Genomic DNA, 18725 nt, shown 5'->3' on the forward strand with positions numbered 1-18725 from the left:
TTCCCTGGCAAGCAGCCCTGCTTCCCATTTTGTAACTCAAATGATTCCGTTTCATTATTTAACTTGTTTTGTTTTGTCTTCTCCAGGAAACCCCAGGTCTGTTGGGTTAGTTGAAAAAACTGGTCAGTCTGATCTGCTTCCAGGGACTGTGCCCGCCCTTTGGGCAGGCTGGCTGGCAGAGAGCAGCTGACTCCGGAGCTCTTGCTCATGTGACCACCACAGCTCCCTGTTGTGTTCCTTGTCCCCAGCCAGGGTGGGTACTCTGAGGGGTTCCTTCTGTGAGGAGCACCAGGTAGGCACCCCAGTCCTGAAAACTCACTGCTGGAACAGCTGGTGGGACAGCAGACAGGCGCAGTAGGATGAACTTGAACGGATTTCAGACACTGTGTTGGTGCCTGGCTCTTTAAGCAGCAGGGATAGAACGTGACTGGCTTCAAGTTTTGTCCCACAGGGTCTCTACTGGGCCCTTCCTTCCTTTTGTCCCCTAATTCTAGGAAAGCTGCTCTGCCCTTCCTTCCTCTGTTCTTTGGCCCTTCCCCCTCCCCTCTCAATAACAGACCTTTTTTTCTTTCTCTCTGCTGATTTAGCAAGCAGCACAGTGGGCGTGGAGAGATTAATCAGTGACAAGAAACTGCCTCTCTCAGAGCAGTGACTGGGCTGTCCTCAGAGAAGCCTCCAAGAGTCAGCCAGCCCCAGGAGTCTGCCCCACTTACCGCCTGCTGCTCACCTACCTGCTCCTGCCATGGGACACCTTGGGGCCTTCTTCATGCTGTTGGGGGCCCTAGGGGCTCTTGCTGAGATCTGTGGTGAGTAGCCAGCTTCTATCTTGTGCCTTTTTCCTCTTGGGTCTCAGAGAGGGAGGACTACCTTGCCCATCCTCCTCATATTTTTTGGGGTGGAAACAGATTGAAGTGGGATAGGGGAACTTACCTGTCCCTCTGGATTCCCACACAGTTTGGGCTTAGCTGGACCTCCACCTTGGCACACTGTGTTGAAATTAATTATATGTCTAACTCCCCACCAGACAAGAGCTCCAATAATTCAAGTATTTATTAATTTATTCATTCTACACTCATTTATTGAGTTTTTTCTGTGCCAGGCCTGCCTGATGTTAGGCTTTGAGGAAAGAACAAAGAGCAGAACAGGTCCAATCCATGCCCTCCTAGAGCTTATGTTCTAGGGAAGGGGATGGATAAAAGCAATCAAATGCCAAACTGGGCTGTGGTGAGTGCCAAAAAAGAAGCCAACCAAGCTGGGTGTGGTGGCGCCTGCCTGTAATCCCAGCAGCTCAGGAGGCTGAGGCAAGAAGATCAAAAATTCAAGGCTAGCCTCAGCAATTTAGCGAGGCCCTAAGCAACTTAGTGACCCTGGCTCAAAATAAAAAATAAAAAGGGCTGGGGATGTAGCTCAGTGGTAAAGTGCTCCTGGGTTCAATCCCCAATATGGCTTCCTACCAAAAAAAGGTGGAGAAGCCAACCAGGGGTGGAGGTAGAGAGCCAGGGGTAGGAGTCTAGGGAAGGATCTCCAAAGACTGGGAGCTGAAACCCAAAGGAGGAAAAAGAGCCCATGAGGAAGGAAGTGGGGACAAACATGCCTGGCAGAGGGAGGTGCACACTCAGAGGCCCTGCCTGCTCTGGCTCTGCTGTATCTTGAAGGACCTTAAGGGATCTCTGAGGACCTTTCAGGACCTGTCTGTGAGTCTCAGTGCATAGACTTAGGGCCACTCATACACTGGAGCCAGGTGGGAAGCAGGAGGAAGATTTCAGAATGCTGGCTATTCACATATTTTTCCTCCTTGTAATCTACACACCAGGTCTCTGAGGAAACCATGATAGGCAGGTACAGACATGTCCAGTATCAGGTGAAGAATCCAGAAAGACCAAGTGATCTGCTCAAGGTGCTCCAGTGGAACTTTGCCAGATTAAGATCTTAGAACTTCAGGCCAGGGTCTTTGCTGGGCACTAGAAGCCTCTGACCTGTGTTCCGCAAGGACAATCAGAGCTCTCATCCCTGAGTCCTTGGTTCCTGTCCAGGCAGACCCCAGGGAGACCTGGGTTGGGCTAGCCAGAACTTTCCCTCCTGCCCATCTGGCCAGCCTTGTACTTAGCCACACAAATAGCCCATGAGCCTGACTCTACAAGAGCTCCCTTCTCTTGGAGTCTAGAGAACCTTGAACTTTGGGATACAGCCTGTTGCTGCCAAGTAAGTCATTCCCAGCCTCATTCCTGCACCCAGAAAATGCTCTCCTGCCTTCCTCCTTGAAGTGGTATGAGAATCCCACAGCACCTGTTTTATTAGCTTAAAGCTCTATATGCTTTTGAAATTGACAGGTTTGCTGTACTAATGCCAAAGCAAAGTGAGCTCCTGTGTTTCTAAGTGCCAGCCCCAATCAGTGCTTAGCTACCAGAATAGTATGTGCAGGGTGCCCCTGTGAGCAAAAGCCCTGGAGGGTAGAGTGCTTGCCCAAGCCCACTTTTATTAGCCTGGATGAATCTGCCCAGTTCCTTCCTTCTAAGGAAGTTAAACTGGTTGTCAGCCTCTCTTTACAACCTGCTCCTCATCTTATCATTTCTATCCTCCGATGACTCATCATGCTGGAGGTCAAATACCAGGATGGAGCCAGAGGGCTCCCTCACCTGTTTTAGGAAATAGGAGAAGAAAAGTGTGGAGAAATAGATTATCAGAGAGATTGAGACAGACAGAATTAGAGAGCCTCAGAAAGAGACAGAGACAGAGAGACAGAGATAGAAGGCTACAGAAGTAAAGACAAGCACCCAGACAGAAAACTTCCCCCCACCCACCGTGTGTGTGTGTGTGTGTGTGTGTGTGTGTCTGTGTGTGTATATCAGGGGTTTAACCCAGGGGTACTTAACCACATCCCCAGACCTTTTTATTTATTTTTATTTTGAGACAGAGTCTTGCTAAGTTGCTTAGGGCTTCACTAAGTTGCTGAGGCCTGCTTTGAATTTGAGATCCTCCTGCCTCAGCCTCCTGAGCCACTGGGATTACAGATGTGCCCCCCTTGCTGGCTGAGAACCCTCTCTCTTACTGAACATTTTGGTGAGAAACCAGCTGTGTGCTCTGGCCTGGCTCCACACAGCAATGAATTACTCAAGTTTCAAGCTAGTGAATGGTCATTTTATGGCAGCAGGAATCTGTGACTTTTGGAAAACCAGGCATAAATTCATGGGACCTGAACTCAGAGAGAGAGCTGTGTTGAAGGCCAGGAGGCAGGTAGAGCACTCTGTGGCCGTTCTTTTCCTTAGTTCCCTAGGAGAAGTGGCCTGCCCATCATCCTAGGATGTGGCACACTGGAGGCCACTATTGGGCAGCTGGAACCAGCAGCATCTGGGAGGCATAAATGGAAAGGAAAGTCCAAAAAGCCTCTAAGGCAAGCTACTCTGTTCTGAGCTTGGGTCCCTTCCCTAAGGGAGGAAGGCAGCCATCAACTAGAGCTGGAAAATTTCCCTGAGGCTTTAGCTTCCAGGGTATTTTTGTATCTTAGTTATGTAGCTTCAAATAAATTCTCTGGCTCTCAGATAAATAGCTACAAAATATGACAGTTTGCTAGTCACTTGCCTCAAACTCTCAGGCCATTTTCACTCAAACACAGGTGGCAAGAAAAGACTTACTTTGAGATGTGCAGGGAAGAAGTTCATCAGGCAGCCCCAGTGAACCAGCTGGCAGTTCATGGCATTTGAAAATTGGATGCGTAACACATGCTGCATGAGGTTGACATTTTTGTCAATCTGGGTAGAACATGTATTTAGCAGGGTACCAAAGAGCAGGGGATTTATAGTCACACCCATCCTTGGTTCTGCAACCTCATATAAGATACATGATTTTGAACTTCTGTTTCTTCTCTTGTACAAAGCAGATCTGGTGTGAGAGCCAAGCAAGATAGGGTATGATGCCTAGGCACACCCCAAAAGCTTGATATCTAGTCTTGCTGTTGCTCCTGATGGGCAGGCGGTTGCCTGGTAATAGCATTCTTTGCCCTCAGCCTACCGCCTCTCCCTCACCCACTCCAATTGCTCTCTGGGAACATCTGCTTTCCCTCTTTACCTATTGCCTCCGTTTGGTAATATTTCCCCATTCAAGTTGGATGTGTATTTGGTGAAGATGGAACTGAGGATATTTATTCCCTGGGAATGGCAGTTGCTTGCTAGTGGTATGGCTCTGTGACCTCACTTATACCATTTTCTTTCCTAAGTAATACCAGAGATGGACAACCAGCTGGTAGAGAAGCTGGGCCAACACCTCTTGCCTTGGATGGACCAGCTCTCCTTGGAACACCTGAACCCCAGCCTCTATGTGGGCCTGCGCCTTTCCAGCATGCAGGCTGGGACCAAGGAGGACCTCTACCTTCACAGCCTCAAGCTTGATTATCAGCAGTGCCTCCTGGGGTACTGCTGCACTCTCTCTTCTTTCTCTGTGTCTTGCTTCACATCCCAAAAGTCAGGAGACCTGGGTTCTAGTTTGGGCCTTTTACTGCATTGTTGGCAGACTTTAGGCAAGTTTTGTCTTTTCTAGGTCTTTCTCCTTCTGTATAATGGTTGGACTAGATCAGAGATGCTAACATGAGCCCCTTGTGCTGCTACTGCACCCTCTTATACCTGAGGCAGATCTCACTAATCCATGACCATGCTGCCATAGGGAGCCCAGAAGCAACATCTGAATCTGTGCTCGTCTTCTGTGCATGAAGCAGACATCACTAATCCATGGCTTTGTTCTGAGCCATGAAGCAGCATCTTTCTGTTCTTCCTTTCCAAGGAGCATTAAGGAAAGGCCTGTTCTGGGGTTTGAATAACAGTGAAGAATCAGGAGCATTCATTAAACACCTTCCCACTTGGGATCCTGGAGAAATGGATACAGGGTGGGGAGAGGAAAGGGAGAACATATGGGTGAAACATGGCCAAAGTGTGGGGCAAGCACAGGTGATTTGGATGCAGGAGCCCTCAGAATTTATTCTTGTAGTTAACTAAAGATATTTTAAAAGGTGAATGATTAATTTAATCATTCACCCAATCATTCACCTTTTAAAATATCTTTAGTTAACTATACCAATTTTTGGCACTTCTAGCGATGTTTCCAACTGTTAGGATTTTTCTACTTTGTGATGTTGGTGAGTGGCGGGGGTTCCCCCAAAGGCTTAGCAAGGTGGCAGTTTCTCACAACCATGTTATTAACTGGCTTTGTCCTAGGTCTACCTCCAGAAATTACAACAATGGTTGCCAAACCAAGCCTTCCATGGGCCAGCTGGCCCTCTACCTGCTCGCTCTCAGAGCTAACTGCGAATTTGTCGGGAGCCGCAAAGGAGATAGACTGGTCTCCCAGCTCAAGTGGTTCCTGGAAGATGAGAAGAGAGCCATTGGTGAGAGGACACCATCTTCTGTGGGTGGGAAACAGTTGGGAGAGCTCATGATATTTTTGGTGAGAATCAGAATTTGGGGTTTTCTACACAGCCTATTTCCCACTCTGCCTCTCTTATTGTTCACCTGGAGACTTGAGCCTTTCCCAGTAGCTAGGCTTTATTCAGCCTTTCCTGAATTCCAACATGCACGTTATTGGCAAGTCTTGATGCTCAGCCATAAAGACTGACTGACTGCCCACCTTCTTCCAACTCACAGGCCAAAGTCTGCATACATATGCCCTCCCTCCCTTTCTAGATCATTCCATCTCTACCTTTAACCCCACCTCCACCCCCCTACCTTTGGCATTACTTCCTTGAGGAATTCTGTCTCAACTTCCCAGCTATTGAAAGACTTCTGTTATAAGGCTCCATAGACCTCAGGCCTATAGTTTCAGTTATAATCAGGCTCTCATGAGTACAAGTTGTGCTATGATCAGAGACCCCTCTGCACAGTGCCAGGCTGTTGTCTCTTTACTCCTACCTTCAAGCACAATGCTTAACACATAGTAGGACCTCATGAAGTAGGGATTGAGGCAATAAAGGAATGAAGGATCCCATGAATTCAAAGGAGTATGTTGGAAAGTACAGGCAATGGTGCCCCATGTGCTGATGGGCTGCTTGTTGGGAGAGGGTAGAGAGGCAAGCCCTCAGGCCTGGTATGACTCCCTAACCCCTTGTTTTTCTCCCTCCTAGGGCACAATCACAAGGGCCACCCCCACACCAGCTACTACCAGTATGGCCTCAGCATCCTGGCTCTGTGTGTCCACCAGAAGCGGGTCCATGACAGTGTGGTGGGCAAGCTCCTGTACGCTGTGGAACACGACCACCACCTCCACCAGGGTCACTTGTCTGTGGGTGAGTGGGCCAAACCCTGTTGACCCTAGGCTCTCCCTGGCCCCCATCCCCAGCTGAAGACCTCCATGTCCTGGCCCCACATTTACCTGTGAGAGCCCTCCTTATCACATCCCTTAGGAGTGAAATGGAGGGAGACTTGTGTGTGGGGCAGTGGCTTTACCTTGAAGCTAGACTGGGATCCAAACCCCAGCTTCATGGCACACTCACTGTAGGACCTTCTAGGGAAGGCAGGTGGCCTTTCCTATAAAATAACCCTCCAGGAGCTTGGGGTATAGCTTAGTAGAAAAGAGTATGCTTAGCATTCACAAGTATCACGAGTTTTGATCCCCAGTACCATATTAAAAACAAAGTAAAATGACCTCCTAGGAATATAGGATTCCTTACAAGCAAAGATTTAGCATATGCCTGGCATAGAGAAAAATCTGGGTGCATAGCTATCATCTCGGTATCAGAGGACCTGTGAAGCTTGAGCCCTAGGTTCCAGAACGGCTTCCTCACTATGTGAACTTGAGCTTTCATTTCTATTTCTTATCATTGTGAATCAAGGTCTCTTTCTAGGCCTGGCATTCCATGAGTGAATATGTGTCTCACACAGAGTTGGGGTTGGATGGTGAAGGTCTGTGTGTATTGGGCGGCGGGTAAATACCTAGAGACAAGAAGTAGGGAGCTTGTTCTGCCCTAGAGACTTACAGAAAATCAGAGGGCACATTAAAATCAGCTGCAGCAGGTAAACAGGCTTAAAAAAAACCTCAGGACCTATGCAACTCTTCATATCAATTAAATTTAATTACCTAGGTATGGACCTAAGGCAGCAGTTGGCTTAAAACTCCCCAGAGGTGGGGGTTGTGACTCAGTGGTAGAGCACTTGCTTTGCACATGAGAGACACTGGTGTTTGATCCTTAGCACCACATGAAAATAAATAAATAAAACAAAGGTATTGTGTCCATCTACAAAAAAAAAAAAAAGATTAAAAAAAAAAAAATAGCTCCCCAGAGGATTCCAAAATGCAGCCAAGTTTGGGAGTGAGTAGTATAGGATCCAGTCTTTCTTTTTCTTTTCTTTTTTTAAATATGTTTTAGTTGGATCTTTTATTTTACTTATTTACTTATATGTGGTGCTGAGGATCGAACCCAGGGCCTCATACATGCCAGGCAAGTGCTCTACCACTGAGCCAGAACTCTAGCCCCTAGGATCCATTCTTTTTGGGCCTGCCTCCTGTGGTCTCTTCCCTTGACCTTTAGCCCTGAAAGAGTAGAGTGACCATCCAAACCAGTTTTCCCAGGATTGAGAGGTTTCCCGAGACATAAGATATTCAGTGCCCAGATGGGGAGACTCCTGAGCAAATGATCTGGGTTGGTGACCCTAGCTGCTCTGATCATGTTGTCTGATTACTTCAACTCCTGCTGGGGCTGCCCACTGCCACAGGGCCTGAACCTCAAGGCACTGCATGGTCCCACATGACTGTCCAGCTCATCATAATTCCTATCTCTTCAGACACAGTGGCCATGGCAGGCTTGGCCCTCACCTGTCTGGAACGCTTCAACTTCAACCCTGATCTGAGACAACGGATCACCTTGGCCATCCAAACATCGAAGGAGAAGATCCTGAAGGCCCAGACCCCTGAGGGCTACTTTGGGAATGTCTACAGCACCCCGCTGGCTCTGCAGGTGGGAAAGAGGCACTGGAGCCATGGCCTGGGGGTCCCTAAAAGGTCAGGCTGGTTGGAGATTGGAAGACCTGGCTAATCACTGCTGGCTGACCCACCCCTTTCCTCTCTTCCCCATCCCATCACAGTTGCTGATGACCTCCCCTATGCCCAGGATGGGGCTGGGCATAGCATGCCTCAAAGCAAGGACAGCCCTGTTGGCCATCCTGAAGGATGGGGCCTTCCAGAATGCTCTCATGATTTCCCAGCTGCTGCCCGTCCTGAACCACAAGACCTATATGGATCTCATTTTCCCAGACTGCCAGGCACCTAGAGGTAGTCAAACCTTTTGTGGAAACACAACTTTTTACAATCTGCTGAGATTATTTACATCTGTGTGTCCCAGTTAAGGGCAGTTTCTTGGTCCCAATTTGCTGAGGCAATACAGGTTTGTTGGTATGCCTGGGACACAGAAGTTAAAATGCGATTACAGTCTCTAGATGCTCACAGTGTGGGGTCAAAGATGCCAAATACTGAGTGGACTCCAGTGCAGAAATGTTTGAAAGAATAAATGAGGAGAGGTATATTTCAGATAACTCTGAAACATGATGAGCATTAATTGACAGCATTGAATCAGGGCATCATCTGGGAAAGAGACTTGAAGAAGTGATGAGATTTGTCAGTGGAGAAGGGAGAAAGGAAAAGGGAGGGCAGAACAGAAAGGAGACAGCAAGAATAAAAGCACATAAAAGAAAATAATTTGGGGGAACTTGGGGAAAGGTCTTGTAAAAGAACGGAAATGAGCAAGAGTGGCAGGCAGATTGAATGAAAAGCAGGTTAAGGACTTTGGGTGTAGCTTGGTTGTAGAGGATTTGCCTAGTACACGTGAGTTCAAATTCAATCCCTAGGCATGGAGAGGGAAGGGGGAGGTAGCAGATAACATTTTAAAAATGTATACAAATGTATGTTGTTCTAGAAAGAGTCCTCTGGGAGCCTGGGATGGTGGTGCATGACTCTCATCCCAGCGACTCAGAGGCTGAGGCAGGAGAATTACAAGTTGGAGGCCAGCATTTATAATTTATCAAGGCCTTAAGCAACTTAGCAAGACCCTGTCTCAAAATAAAAAATAAAAAGAACTGGGGCCAGGTACTGTGGTGCATGCCTGTAATCCTAATAGCTTTCAAGGCTGAGGCAGGAGGATTGCAAGTTCTAAATCAGCCTCAGCAACTTAGCAAGGCTCTAAGCAACTTAAAGACCCTGCCTCTAAATAAAATATAAAAAGGGGGCCAGGGATGTGGCTCTGTGGTTAAACACCCCTGGATTCAACCCTTGCTACCAAAAAGAAAAGAAAGAGCCCTGTGGGGTACAATTCTTGAAGCAGAGAAACTAGTGAGGGGCCTGATCTTGATGGTGCAGGGATGTGGAGGCTGAGGGACAAGGGAGCTGGGATGGCAGACAGGTTTCAGTTTAGCAGATAGTCGTGGCATTAATCTAAGAACATGCAGAAGAATGCAGTCCAGATGGTCCAAAGTGTTCTTGCAGGAAGATAGGACTCATACCCAGGCTCTCTATCCTCACACCAGCTTCCCCTTTTTTCCTTCCTGGCACAGTTATGTTGGCTTCAACTCTTGAGAATCCTTCACCTGCCCATGTCTCAGAGATGATCAGTGTCACACTAAAGGTCTCCAGTGTCTTGCCACCATATCAACAGGCCATCTCTGTTCTTGCTGGGTCTTCCTTGAAAGATGTCCTGGAGAAGGCCCACGAGCTAGGAGGATTCACGTGAGACACCCCCATTTTCTAATTCTCACTCCATTCATCCCCTCTTCCAGGGTCATGGAATGGACAGGGGACAGAGGAAAGGATTCCTTGGGAGTAGTACTGGCCCAACTTCTGCGTCCACCTTCTGCATTCCTTTCTGGCTCATGTTGTCATGGAAACAAGGGGCCATAGGAGAGCATTGTCATTAAGAGAGCAAGTTCTGGAATCAGAGCCCTCAGCACTGGGATCCCAGCTCCCCTTTCTCCAGCTAGGGACCCAAGACAGCTATTGACCATAATTCAGGGAGGATGTCAGATGTTCTCTCCTCACAGGACCATTTTGAGGAGAGCAATGTGAGTGGCTCATAGAGTTTGTGCCACTCAGCTGGGAACAGTGGGATATATTTATAATCCCAACTACTCCAGAGGCTGAGGCTTAAGGATCTCAAGTTCAAGTTGCTAAGCCTGGGCAACTTAGTGAGACCCTGTCTCAAAATAAATAAGAAAAGGGCTGGGGATGTAGCCCCAGGGTAGAGTACCCCGACTTCAATCCCCAGTAGTGCACACACATAAAGAGATAGTGTCATTTGCTTTTATAGGTGTAGGGTCCAACATATAGGAAGTGCTTAATATAGGTTAGCTTTCAAGAAATAAGACTTTGTAGTATTAAATAATCTTGGTGCAATCCTGTTATTAATTACCCTGAGGAGGTTGGACAATGCTACCCTGAGGAGATGGGACAATGTCCTTCAACTTGCTTCTTACCTTGAGATGTGACAAGTCTAAGAATAAGCAGGTTTGGTGATCTACTCCCTGTCAGGCCCTGTCTGGTTCTAAATAAGATAAATGCATTTCATCTTATGAGAATGACTCTCTCTTTTGAGAAGTTAGGGTCCCATCAGGTCAACCCTTCCGCTGAATTCTCCCTTAGAAAAATGTGCCTCTTTGAAGAGGTCCCCAATTCTTGTTTCCAACTGAACTTTCCAGAGAACAACTTTTGAAGCCAGGGAGGACCAAGAGCTGTCACCTTGGGGTCATCTGGGCCAGGGACTCTCAGATCAGAGATATGCAAAGACCCCCTTAAAGGATAAAAATCTCCCACATCCATGGTTGTTACTTCTATAAGAGACTTGGATGTGACTATCAAGTCCTTTCTTTCTTCCTTTAGACAGGTATGAATCCTAAACAACATTGTAAATTAAATAGAAACAAAAGTGTAAAAACCAATATAATGGGGCTGGGGATGTGGCTCAGTGGTAGAGTGCTTGCTTGGAAAGCATGAGGCCCTGGGTTCAATTCCCAACACCACAAAAAATAATAATAATAATAACATTCAAATAAGGATTATCTGTGGAAATACAGGTCTACACTGGCAGGCCCAGTGATCTCAATACTCCCTTATATTTGAGCCACCACTGAAGCTGAGTCTGTATAGGCTGCTGTAGCTTCCTAGGCTTTTTTTTCTAGTCCCAACATTTCCTTCATTATTAAACCCACTTCCTGGTCAATCTCCTGCAGCACACAGAGAAATGCTTCTGGGTACCAACACAGTCACAGGCCACACACATGTTGAGTGACCTTGCCAAGTCTTAATTTAGCAGATGTGGAGATTATTCAGAGCCTGCTGCTTTCGTGTTTGAATATTGTTGAGACAATGAAAAACAAAAAGAATTTCACATTTTTAAAATTCAGAGCTTCAAGGACCTCTGAAAAGCCATCATGAACACAAATCTGAGAAACTATTCTTTTGTTAGTGTGAATGGGCTGAGTTCAGGGGCTAGGCAGAAAGACCATTTTATATAAGGGACTTGAACACTCTTGGATTTTAGTATCTATGGGGGATCCTAGAACCAATCCCTGAAGATATGGAGGGATGGTTGTTTTTCTTTTGCCTCTTACTCTGAGCTTCTGTTTCTTAAAAATGAAATAATCTGCAGGGTGTGGTGGTACACACATGTAATCTCAGCAACTCAGGAGGCTGAGGCAGGAGAATTGCAAGTTCCAGCAAATTAGAGAGACTCTGTCTCAAAATAAATAAATTAATTTAAAAAGGGACTGGAGATGTAGTTTAGTGTTAGAGTGCTTGCTAGCAAGTGTAAGGTCCTGGGTTTAATACCCAGTACCACCAAAAAAAATTTTTTTAATAATCCTCCCATGTCTAAGATGGAAACCATCCTCACTTTTGGAGTAAAGAAGGATGTGCCCCATGAAATATTAAGAGGAACCTCTGGCGATGGTATCCAGTTAGGTCAGGGAAATGAAAAGTGGAAGGCAAGGAGCTCAAAGAAAGTGGAAAAGATGTGAATAAGGTATTTCTTAGTTTCCAGGGCCTAATTAACTCTAACTACTCCAGCATCCACAAGTGTGGATTATGTGAAACCAGAGAGCAGACTAAGCAACCCAGCTCCAAGAAGAGGGGATTGCTACTGAGCCATGGAAACTTGCAGAACGAGAGACCCAGTGCCACTGCCAGTTGTCTCTGCCTCTGCTCCCCCGTGTCCCTCTCCTCGTGTCCCAGTGTCTCTGCACCCTGGCCTCACATTCTCTCATTGCATCTTGGCCTATTCAGTGTGATGCCATCTGCTTCTGCGTCTCCACCTCCCTGGACGCACACAACATCAGCCCCCAGAGCGGGGAATGACAACTGAGTTAATAACTTAATCAGTGTCCCTTCATGGAGGCCTTGGTCTTGGTGAATGCCGAAAGGGTGAAACCTCCAGGCAGTATTATTGGGTCTGGAGAGGAGGGGTTAGAGGTAAGACCTATGAACCGTGGCAAGGTAGTCCAGGAAGGCTTTGGCTAGTGCTGGCCCTAAAGGCAAGGACAAAACTTCTTTGCCAGTGTGGATGAGCTCCACTTTTCCCCTTGAGACAACAGTCTCCTCTTTCTTCATCTTTCCCTTTTCTAGGTATGGAACACAGGCCTCCTTGTCAGGCCCCTACCTGACAACGGTAATGGGGAAAGCAGTTGGGGACCGAGAGTTTTGGCAGCTCCTCCGAGCCCCTGACACCCCCCTACAGCAAGGTGAGTGTGATTGCCTGTAACCCCTATATGTGTCCCCTACCTCACCCCAACCAGCAATAAGGCTTCATCAACTCATCCCAGCTTTCCCTTGAAACTTCTTGGGCTATACCTTGTAAAATCACCAATGTTCAAGATTGGACCTAATTTGTTTAACTGATTTCTTAGAATTTTTATGCAAGTTATCATAGAAATTCTTGGAGACCAAGTAGGTTTTAAAAAAGAAAAAAAAAAAGGAAAATTTAAATCACCTGTAATTCACTGTCTAGAAATGCCTCCTTTTAATATTTGGTGTATTTTTTCCTAGATACTTCTAGAAATATGTAAGTTTGTTTAAAAAAAAATTGGAGCCACAACCAAGTGTGTCAGCACATGCCTGTAATCCCAGATACTCCAGAGGGTGAGGCAGGTTGGCAATTTAGCCAGACCCTGTCTAAAAATGAAAAAATAAGAAGAACTGGGGATATAGCTCAGCAATAGTGTTTGCCTAGCAAGTATAAGGCCCTGAGCTCAATCCCCAGTACAAGCAAAAACCAGGAGGTGGGCAGGGGAAAGCTATACTTTCTAACAATGGGATCTAATAGAAATAAAACACCAGTTACATGCGTAATTTAAAATTCTCTAGTTGTCCAAACTAATATTAAGGCCAGGTGTGGTGGCACACACCTATAATCCCAGCAGCTTAGGAGGCTGAAGCAGGAGGATTGCAAGTTCAAAGCCAGCAATTTAGCAAAGCCCAAACAACTCAGTGAGACCCTGTTTCTAAATAAAATATAAAAAAAGGGGCTGGAGATGTGGTTCAGGGGTTAAGCACCCCTGGGTTCATTCCCAAGTACCAAAAAAAAAAAAAAAAAAAAACCCTAATATTAATAGCATTTCTTATTTAACCCAATATATCAAAAATATCATTCTAAGAGGTAATCAATGTAAAATTAGTTTGGTACCAGTTGAAAGGACACTCACAGAGTCCACGCAAAGTCCAAAGACCACACCACACACCAAAATCCCGCGCAAGAGATTTATTGTTAGTAACGTGGCTGTCCTCTGAGGAGAGCAGCAGCCTGTCGGCACTCACAGAGCAGTTTTATGGCCCACAAGAGGAATCTCATAAGCTGCTTAGGAGTTTAAGCTGGGGTGGGGTTGATCCTTTTAGCAGGCACATGTTCTTATGGGAGAAATCTCATTAGCTGCTTAGGAGTTTAAACTGTGGTGGGATTGATTATAAGCTGTTTAGAAGTTTAAGCTGTGGTGGGGTTGATATTTTTTTTAGTAGGCACATGTTCTTATGGGAAGTTAAGCAGCATCACCTCAGAATCCAAACTTTGGAACTTTTAGATAAAATGGCTCCTGACCTAAAATGTCGAATTTGGTGCCAATAACAGTGATTTAACCCAGGGGTGCTTAACCACTGAACCATATCCCCAGCCCTTTTTATTTTTTATTTTGAAACATGGTCTTACTAAGTTGCTTAGTGCCTTCACTAGTTACTGAGGCTGACTTTGAACTTGGGATCCTCCTACCTCAGCCTCCCAAGCCACTGGAATGACAGGCATGTGCCACCACACCTGGCTTCAATGTAAAATTACTAGTGACATATTTTACATGCTTTTCTTTTTTTTTCGTACGAAGATTTAAAGTGCTTGTTGCCACATTTGCCTAATGGCTACCATAATGACAAGTGCAACTCTGTACTGTTTTGCAACCATTATTTTGTTGTTGTTTATTGGTTATGTTGTGTTTTATTGGTGCTGGAGATTGAACTCAGGGGCACTTGACCGCCGAGCCACATCCCCAGCCCTATTTTGTATTTTATTTAGAGATAGGGTCTCACTGAGTTGGTTAGCGACTCACTGTTGCTGAAGCTGGCTTTGAACCTGCAATCCTCCTATCTCAGCCTCCAGAGCTGCTGGGATTACAGGCGTGCACCACCACACCCAGCTGGCTGCAACCTTTTTTTTAACTTTTTTTTTTTTTTTTTTTTTTATACCAGGGATTGAATCCAGGGTGCTAAATACTGAGCAACACCCATTATCCCCCACTTTTTAAATTATTTTTTTTATCTTATTTTAAGGCAGGGTCTTGCTAAGTTGCTTAGGGCGTAGGTAAATTGCTGAGGCTGGCTTTGAACTCATGATCCTCCTCTCAAGCCATTGGGATTACAGGCATGCACCATAACACCCAACACAACCTTTTTTTTTTTTTTTTAATTCTTAATATACTATGGACATCTTTCTATGTTGGTATATATAAATTTTACTCTTTATTTATAACAGCCACACAGACTATGTTATCCATTATAGTACTTTGGGCTGCAAGTAACAGGAAATGCAATGCAAACAACTTTCCTCTATGACATCCATTGGCCTGTGTGATCAGAAATACAGAGGTAGCAAGGATTTCAGGAATGTCGTAACCAGGGCTTCAGCCCTGTTTCCCTGTGACTTCTTTGGCTCTGTTCTCTTTGTGGCTTCCTCCTCCAGAAAGACCCTTGTAGGGCTGAGGATATAGCTCAATGGCAGAGTGCTTGTATAGCAATCCTGAGGCTCTGGGTTTGATCCCTGGCACTGCTAAAAGAAAAACAAAACAAAGTAGAAAGACCCTTCTATTTCTTTTTGAGGCCACTCCCTTTTTATTAGTGAGAGAATTATCTTTGAATCCCTCAGCAAACTTCTCCTTACATGTCAAAGGCTGAATTGGGACCTGTTTTCATTCCTGGACCCACCTCCTAATGCATCACCTTGGGGGTTAAGTTTCAACATATGAATTATGGGGCCAAACAAACATTCAGATCATAGCATCTCCACTGAAAGGAAATGTCCTAAGCCCAGTGTAGTGGCACCTCCCTGACACCTGGGTTCTCTGAGGACCCATTCAACTCCCCCATGGGTTGTTGACATCATTTCTGATTTTTTTTTCCCCCTGGTGCTGGGTATGAACCCAGAGCCTAATGCATGCTGGCAAGTGCTCTACCACTGAGCTTCACCCTCAACCTGATTGTTATTATTCACCCCATTTCTCTAATGAGAACACAATTGTTAACAGAGGTTAAATAAGTTGCCCAAGGTCACGATGTTAATGAGTGACAGAGCTGGGTTTTGAACCCATGTATCCTACTAGAGCTTGGATTATCTAGAGAGCAAAGGCAGACCCTGGAGATTTCATTGCTATTCCTGTTTCTCCCTCCAGACCACACTGAGCAAGTCCTTCTTCCTGGCAACCCCTGGGGTATTATGAAGACAGTGTTGTCAGGGTCTCTGATTCTTCTCACCTTGTGTCTGTTATCCAGCATGCAGTCCTGTACCCATGCCCTTTGGAGGTGCCCCTAATACAAAAATGCCTCATTTAACAGGTTCAGACTCGCTATTGGCTCTGAAAGGCTTTCAACTTCCCACCAGCAAACTATGAGTGGATCTTCAAAGTGGAGCAGGAGGGGGATCCAGGTCAGAGGATACCTTGTCTTGTTAACCTTCCTGGCTTCATCTCTTTCTGCAGGCATTGCTGACTACAGACCCCAGGATGGAGAAACCATTGAGCTGAGGCTGGTTAGCTGGTAGTCCCTGGGCTCCCTCAACCCGGCAGCTTCACACACTCCCTGGGCTTCTGTCTTCCTTCCTGATATCCCTGGAATAGGCATTTGCCTGACCCTACTGCTACCTCTTGAACACTTGGAGGGATGTCCTCCAGATCACCACAGCCACCACCCCTATAAGGATCCTAAGCCATGATTCAACCCTGAAGTAGGGAGCCAAGTGCCTCCCTTGGGAAGTTGAGTAGTCCAAATCTGGTCCTGCCTGGCCCACAGGCCTTCCATAAAGGTGGGCCCATGTTCTGAAGGACATACTGCACTCAGACTCCTTGGCAGAAGGAGAAGAAATCTGCAGGACATGGGCATTGTAAGTACTACTGCTCTGGGATTGGAGGCCCCACAAGGAGGCCTCCAGGGCCCAGGGGCTGTGGCCCTGACGCTGACTCTCCACTCTGCTGTCAGGGTGGTGGTCCCAGAGCTGACAAGGCCTTAGCAGGGCTGTTTAATGCCCACCTTGAAATGATTAAAGTTTTGATTGAGTATGTGTTGCAGCATCTTGATGCCTTGTATTCCACAAACACAGGGGCAAGGACAGAGAAGGGGAGGTACCCTGGGGTAGGGGGGGGAGTTGGGCACATGGACATTTACATGGATATTGGGTAGTAAGGTTGGCAGAGAGGCTGTTTACTAAGCAACTCTTTGGGGCTGTAAATATTTTAATTTCATCTTTGCTTTACAGATAAGGAAACTAGTAGTTGAAAAGGGAAAGTGATTCACCCAAGGTCACAGACAAGGCAGAAATGCTGTGGCCTCCCACAGTGTCAGGCAGGGGATGTGGCTTAGAAGACAGACAGACATGACCTAAGCAGAGTACAGTGGTGCAGGCTTGTGGTCCCAGCTACTCAAGAGACTGACGTAGAAGGATTGCTTGAGACCAAGAGTTTGAGACCAGCCTGGGCCACATAGTGAGATCCCATTTCAAATAACATGCCCTGGAATTAAATTTAAAAAAAAAAAAAAACCCTGATCAGCCTCCTGGCTCCTCCACTCGTACATTAAAAATTAGAGATTTTGGGGGTGGGAGGTGGGCAGAGGGAGAAGAGGAGGTTCACCAGATTGAACAGGGCAGAGTTGGAGGAAGAGAGGGGGAATGAAAATGGGAAAGACAGTAGAACAAATCAGCCATAACTTCCTATGCTCGTATATGAATATTCGACTAGTGTAACTCCACATTATGACACCACAAAAATGAGATTATATATGTCAAAATACATTCTACTGTCTGTATAACTAAAAAGAACAAATTTTTAAATATTAGGGACTTCAATGATTATTCTAATTACATGGCAGAGCCTCAATTCAACTGAAGGCTAAAGTTAGAGTCTCATTGTCTCACTCCCAGCTTTTAGCCACCGCACACTCAGGACACCACTCAGGCCATGGCAGTCAAGATATGGGGACCCTGTCTCAGTAAAGTGAAGTGTTGGGACTGAGGTTCAGGATCACCCTCTTATGATGCAGAGTTCATGGAGGGGCACCCCATATCTCCACCAAGGTTTAGAGGAGAACCTGTCCTTCAAGGGGTGATGAACAGCACATAAGTTTCAAGCTGACGAACTTGAAGTCCCAGAAGCCACAGATTAAACATGTGCCTCTTCCTAGAGGACTGGCTTCCAATATTAAGGATCTGGGCAGGCAAGGGAAGAAAGTGATTTAAAACATTCTTCTATATTGAAACAAACATTAAAATAGCAGGAAGCCAGTGAAAACCAGCCCTGTTTCTCTAAGGTAAAATGTCTTCACTGAAAACACAGAAGTGTTTATTCACTTGCCATTCCTTAATTGTGGTAGGGAGAGGACTCTGGACCTTCTCTGTGACTTTCCCCTTACAACTCTTCCCCAGAGGAGTGGTGACTAAAAGAGGTTGGTACTTGCCTCAGGTCACACAATCTGTAAGTGGAAGAGTTGAGATCCTCATCCAATGATCCTAGTGAATGATACCTGACAGGGCACTTTTCAGCTGCCTCTTACCCCCTGTGACATGACCTGAGAAAGCCACAAGCCCCTCCATATGGGAAAGACTGGCTGTGGCAGGTCTCAGGGTCTATGAGCTGGGTTTGCTCTTTCCTCCAGGAGGGATTGTCTTCCTGGCTCTGAGGAGCAGGAAGATTCTGAACCCTGTTCACTGGTGCAGGGCCTAACCTTGGACCGCATGGAGGAATGCTTACCTTGCTCATTGTGCAGCAGGGAAGTCCTAACATAGAACGCTATTTTTTGGGGACAAGGTGCTGTAGAACACTGGCAAGCACAATTTATTTATTCCTTTGACAAAAAGTTATTCCCTTGTTGGTGCAGGGTCAGGCTATGTGGTAGTTTCTGCACTCTTGGTGTCTTGACTTCTATAAGATGATATGTATGTATCACCCCTGGCCTATCATGACTGTTATATGTAGATTGGCACACACCTGCTATAAAAGCAATAAAGCAGATGCTGTTCTCTGAAA

The 18725-nt window shown here is 46.2% G+C and overlaps 1 protein-coding gene and 1 non-coding gene across 2 annotated transcripts; both read left to right on the forward strand.

Annotated features, from left to right (window-relative positions):
• The first annotated feature begins 202 nt into the window (after nt 1-202).
• Nucleotides 203-18725, forward strand: Tcn2 (transcobalamin 2). Its single transcript, XM_027953460.2, has 10 exons — nt 203-292; nt 588-806; nt 4214-4406; nt 5205-5374; nt 6107-6268; nt 7764-7936; nt 8064-8250; nt 9525-9696; nt 12583-12698; nt 16188-18725. Exons 2-10 carry the CDS (start codon nt 743-745, stop codon nt 16247-16249), a joined length of 1299 nt encoding a protein of 432 aa, XP_027809261.2. The 5' UTR covers nt 203-292; nt 588-742; the 3' UTR covers nt 16250-18725.
• On the forward strand, nt 10913-10985 carry Trnas-gga (transfer RNA serine (anticodon GGA)). Its single transcript has one exon. It is a non-coding gene; the product is annotated as a tRNA-Ser (tRNA).

The sequence above is a fragment of the Marmota flaviventris genome, chromosome 1 (genome assembly GCF_047511675.1).
Source record: "Marmota flaviventris isolate mMarFla1 chromosome 1, mMarFla1.hap1, whole genome shotgun sequence".
NCBI classification, from domain to species: Eukaryota; Metazoa; Chordata; class Mammalia; order Rodentia; family Sciuridae; genus Marmota; species Marmota flaviventris.

Bases quoted from the DNA above. Each gene is read 5' to 3' on its own strand.
- Tcn2 (XM_027953460.2), top strand. From the start codon at position 743: ATGGGACACCTTGGGGCCTTCTTCATGCTGTTGGGGGCCCTAGGGGCT. The intron at 5,375-6,106 runs GTGAGAGGACAC...TCTCCCTCCTAG, and splicing joins AGATGAGAAGAGAGCCATTG to GGCACAATCACAAGGGCCAC. The intron at 6,269-7,763 runs GTGAGTGGGCCA...CTATCTCTTCAG, and splicing joins CCAGGGTCACTTGTCTGTGG to ACACAGTGGCCATGGCAGGC.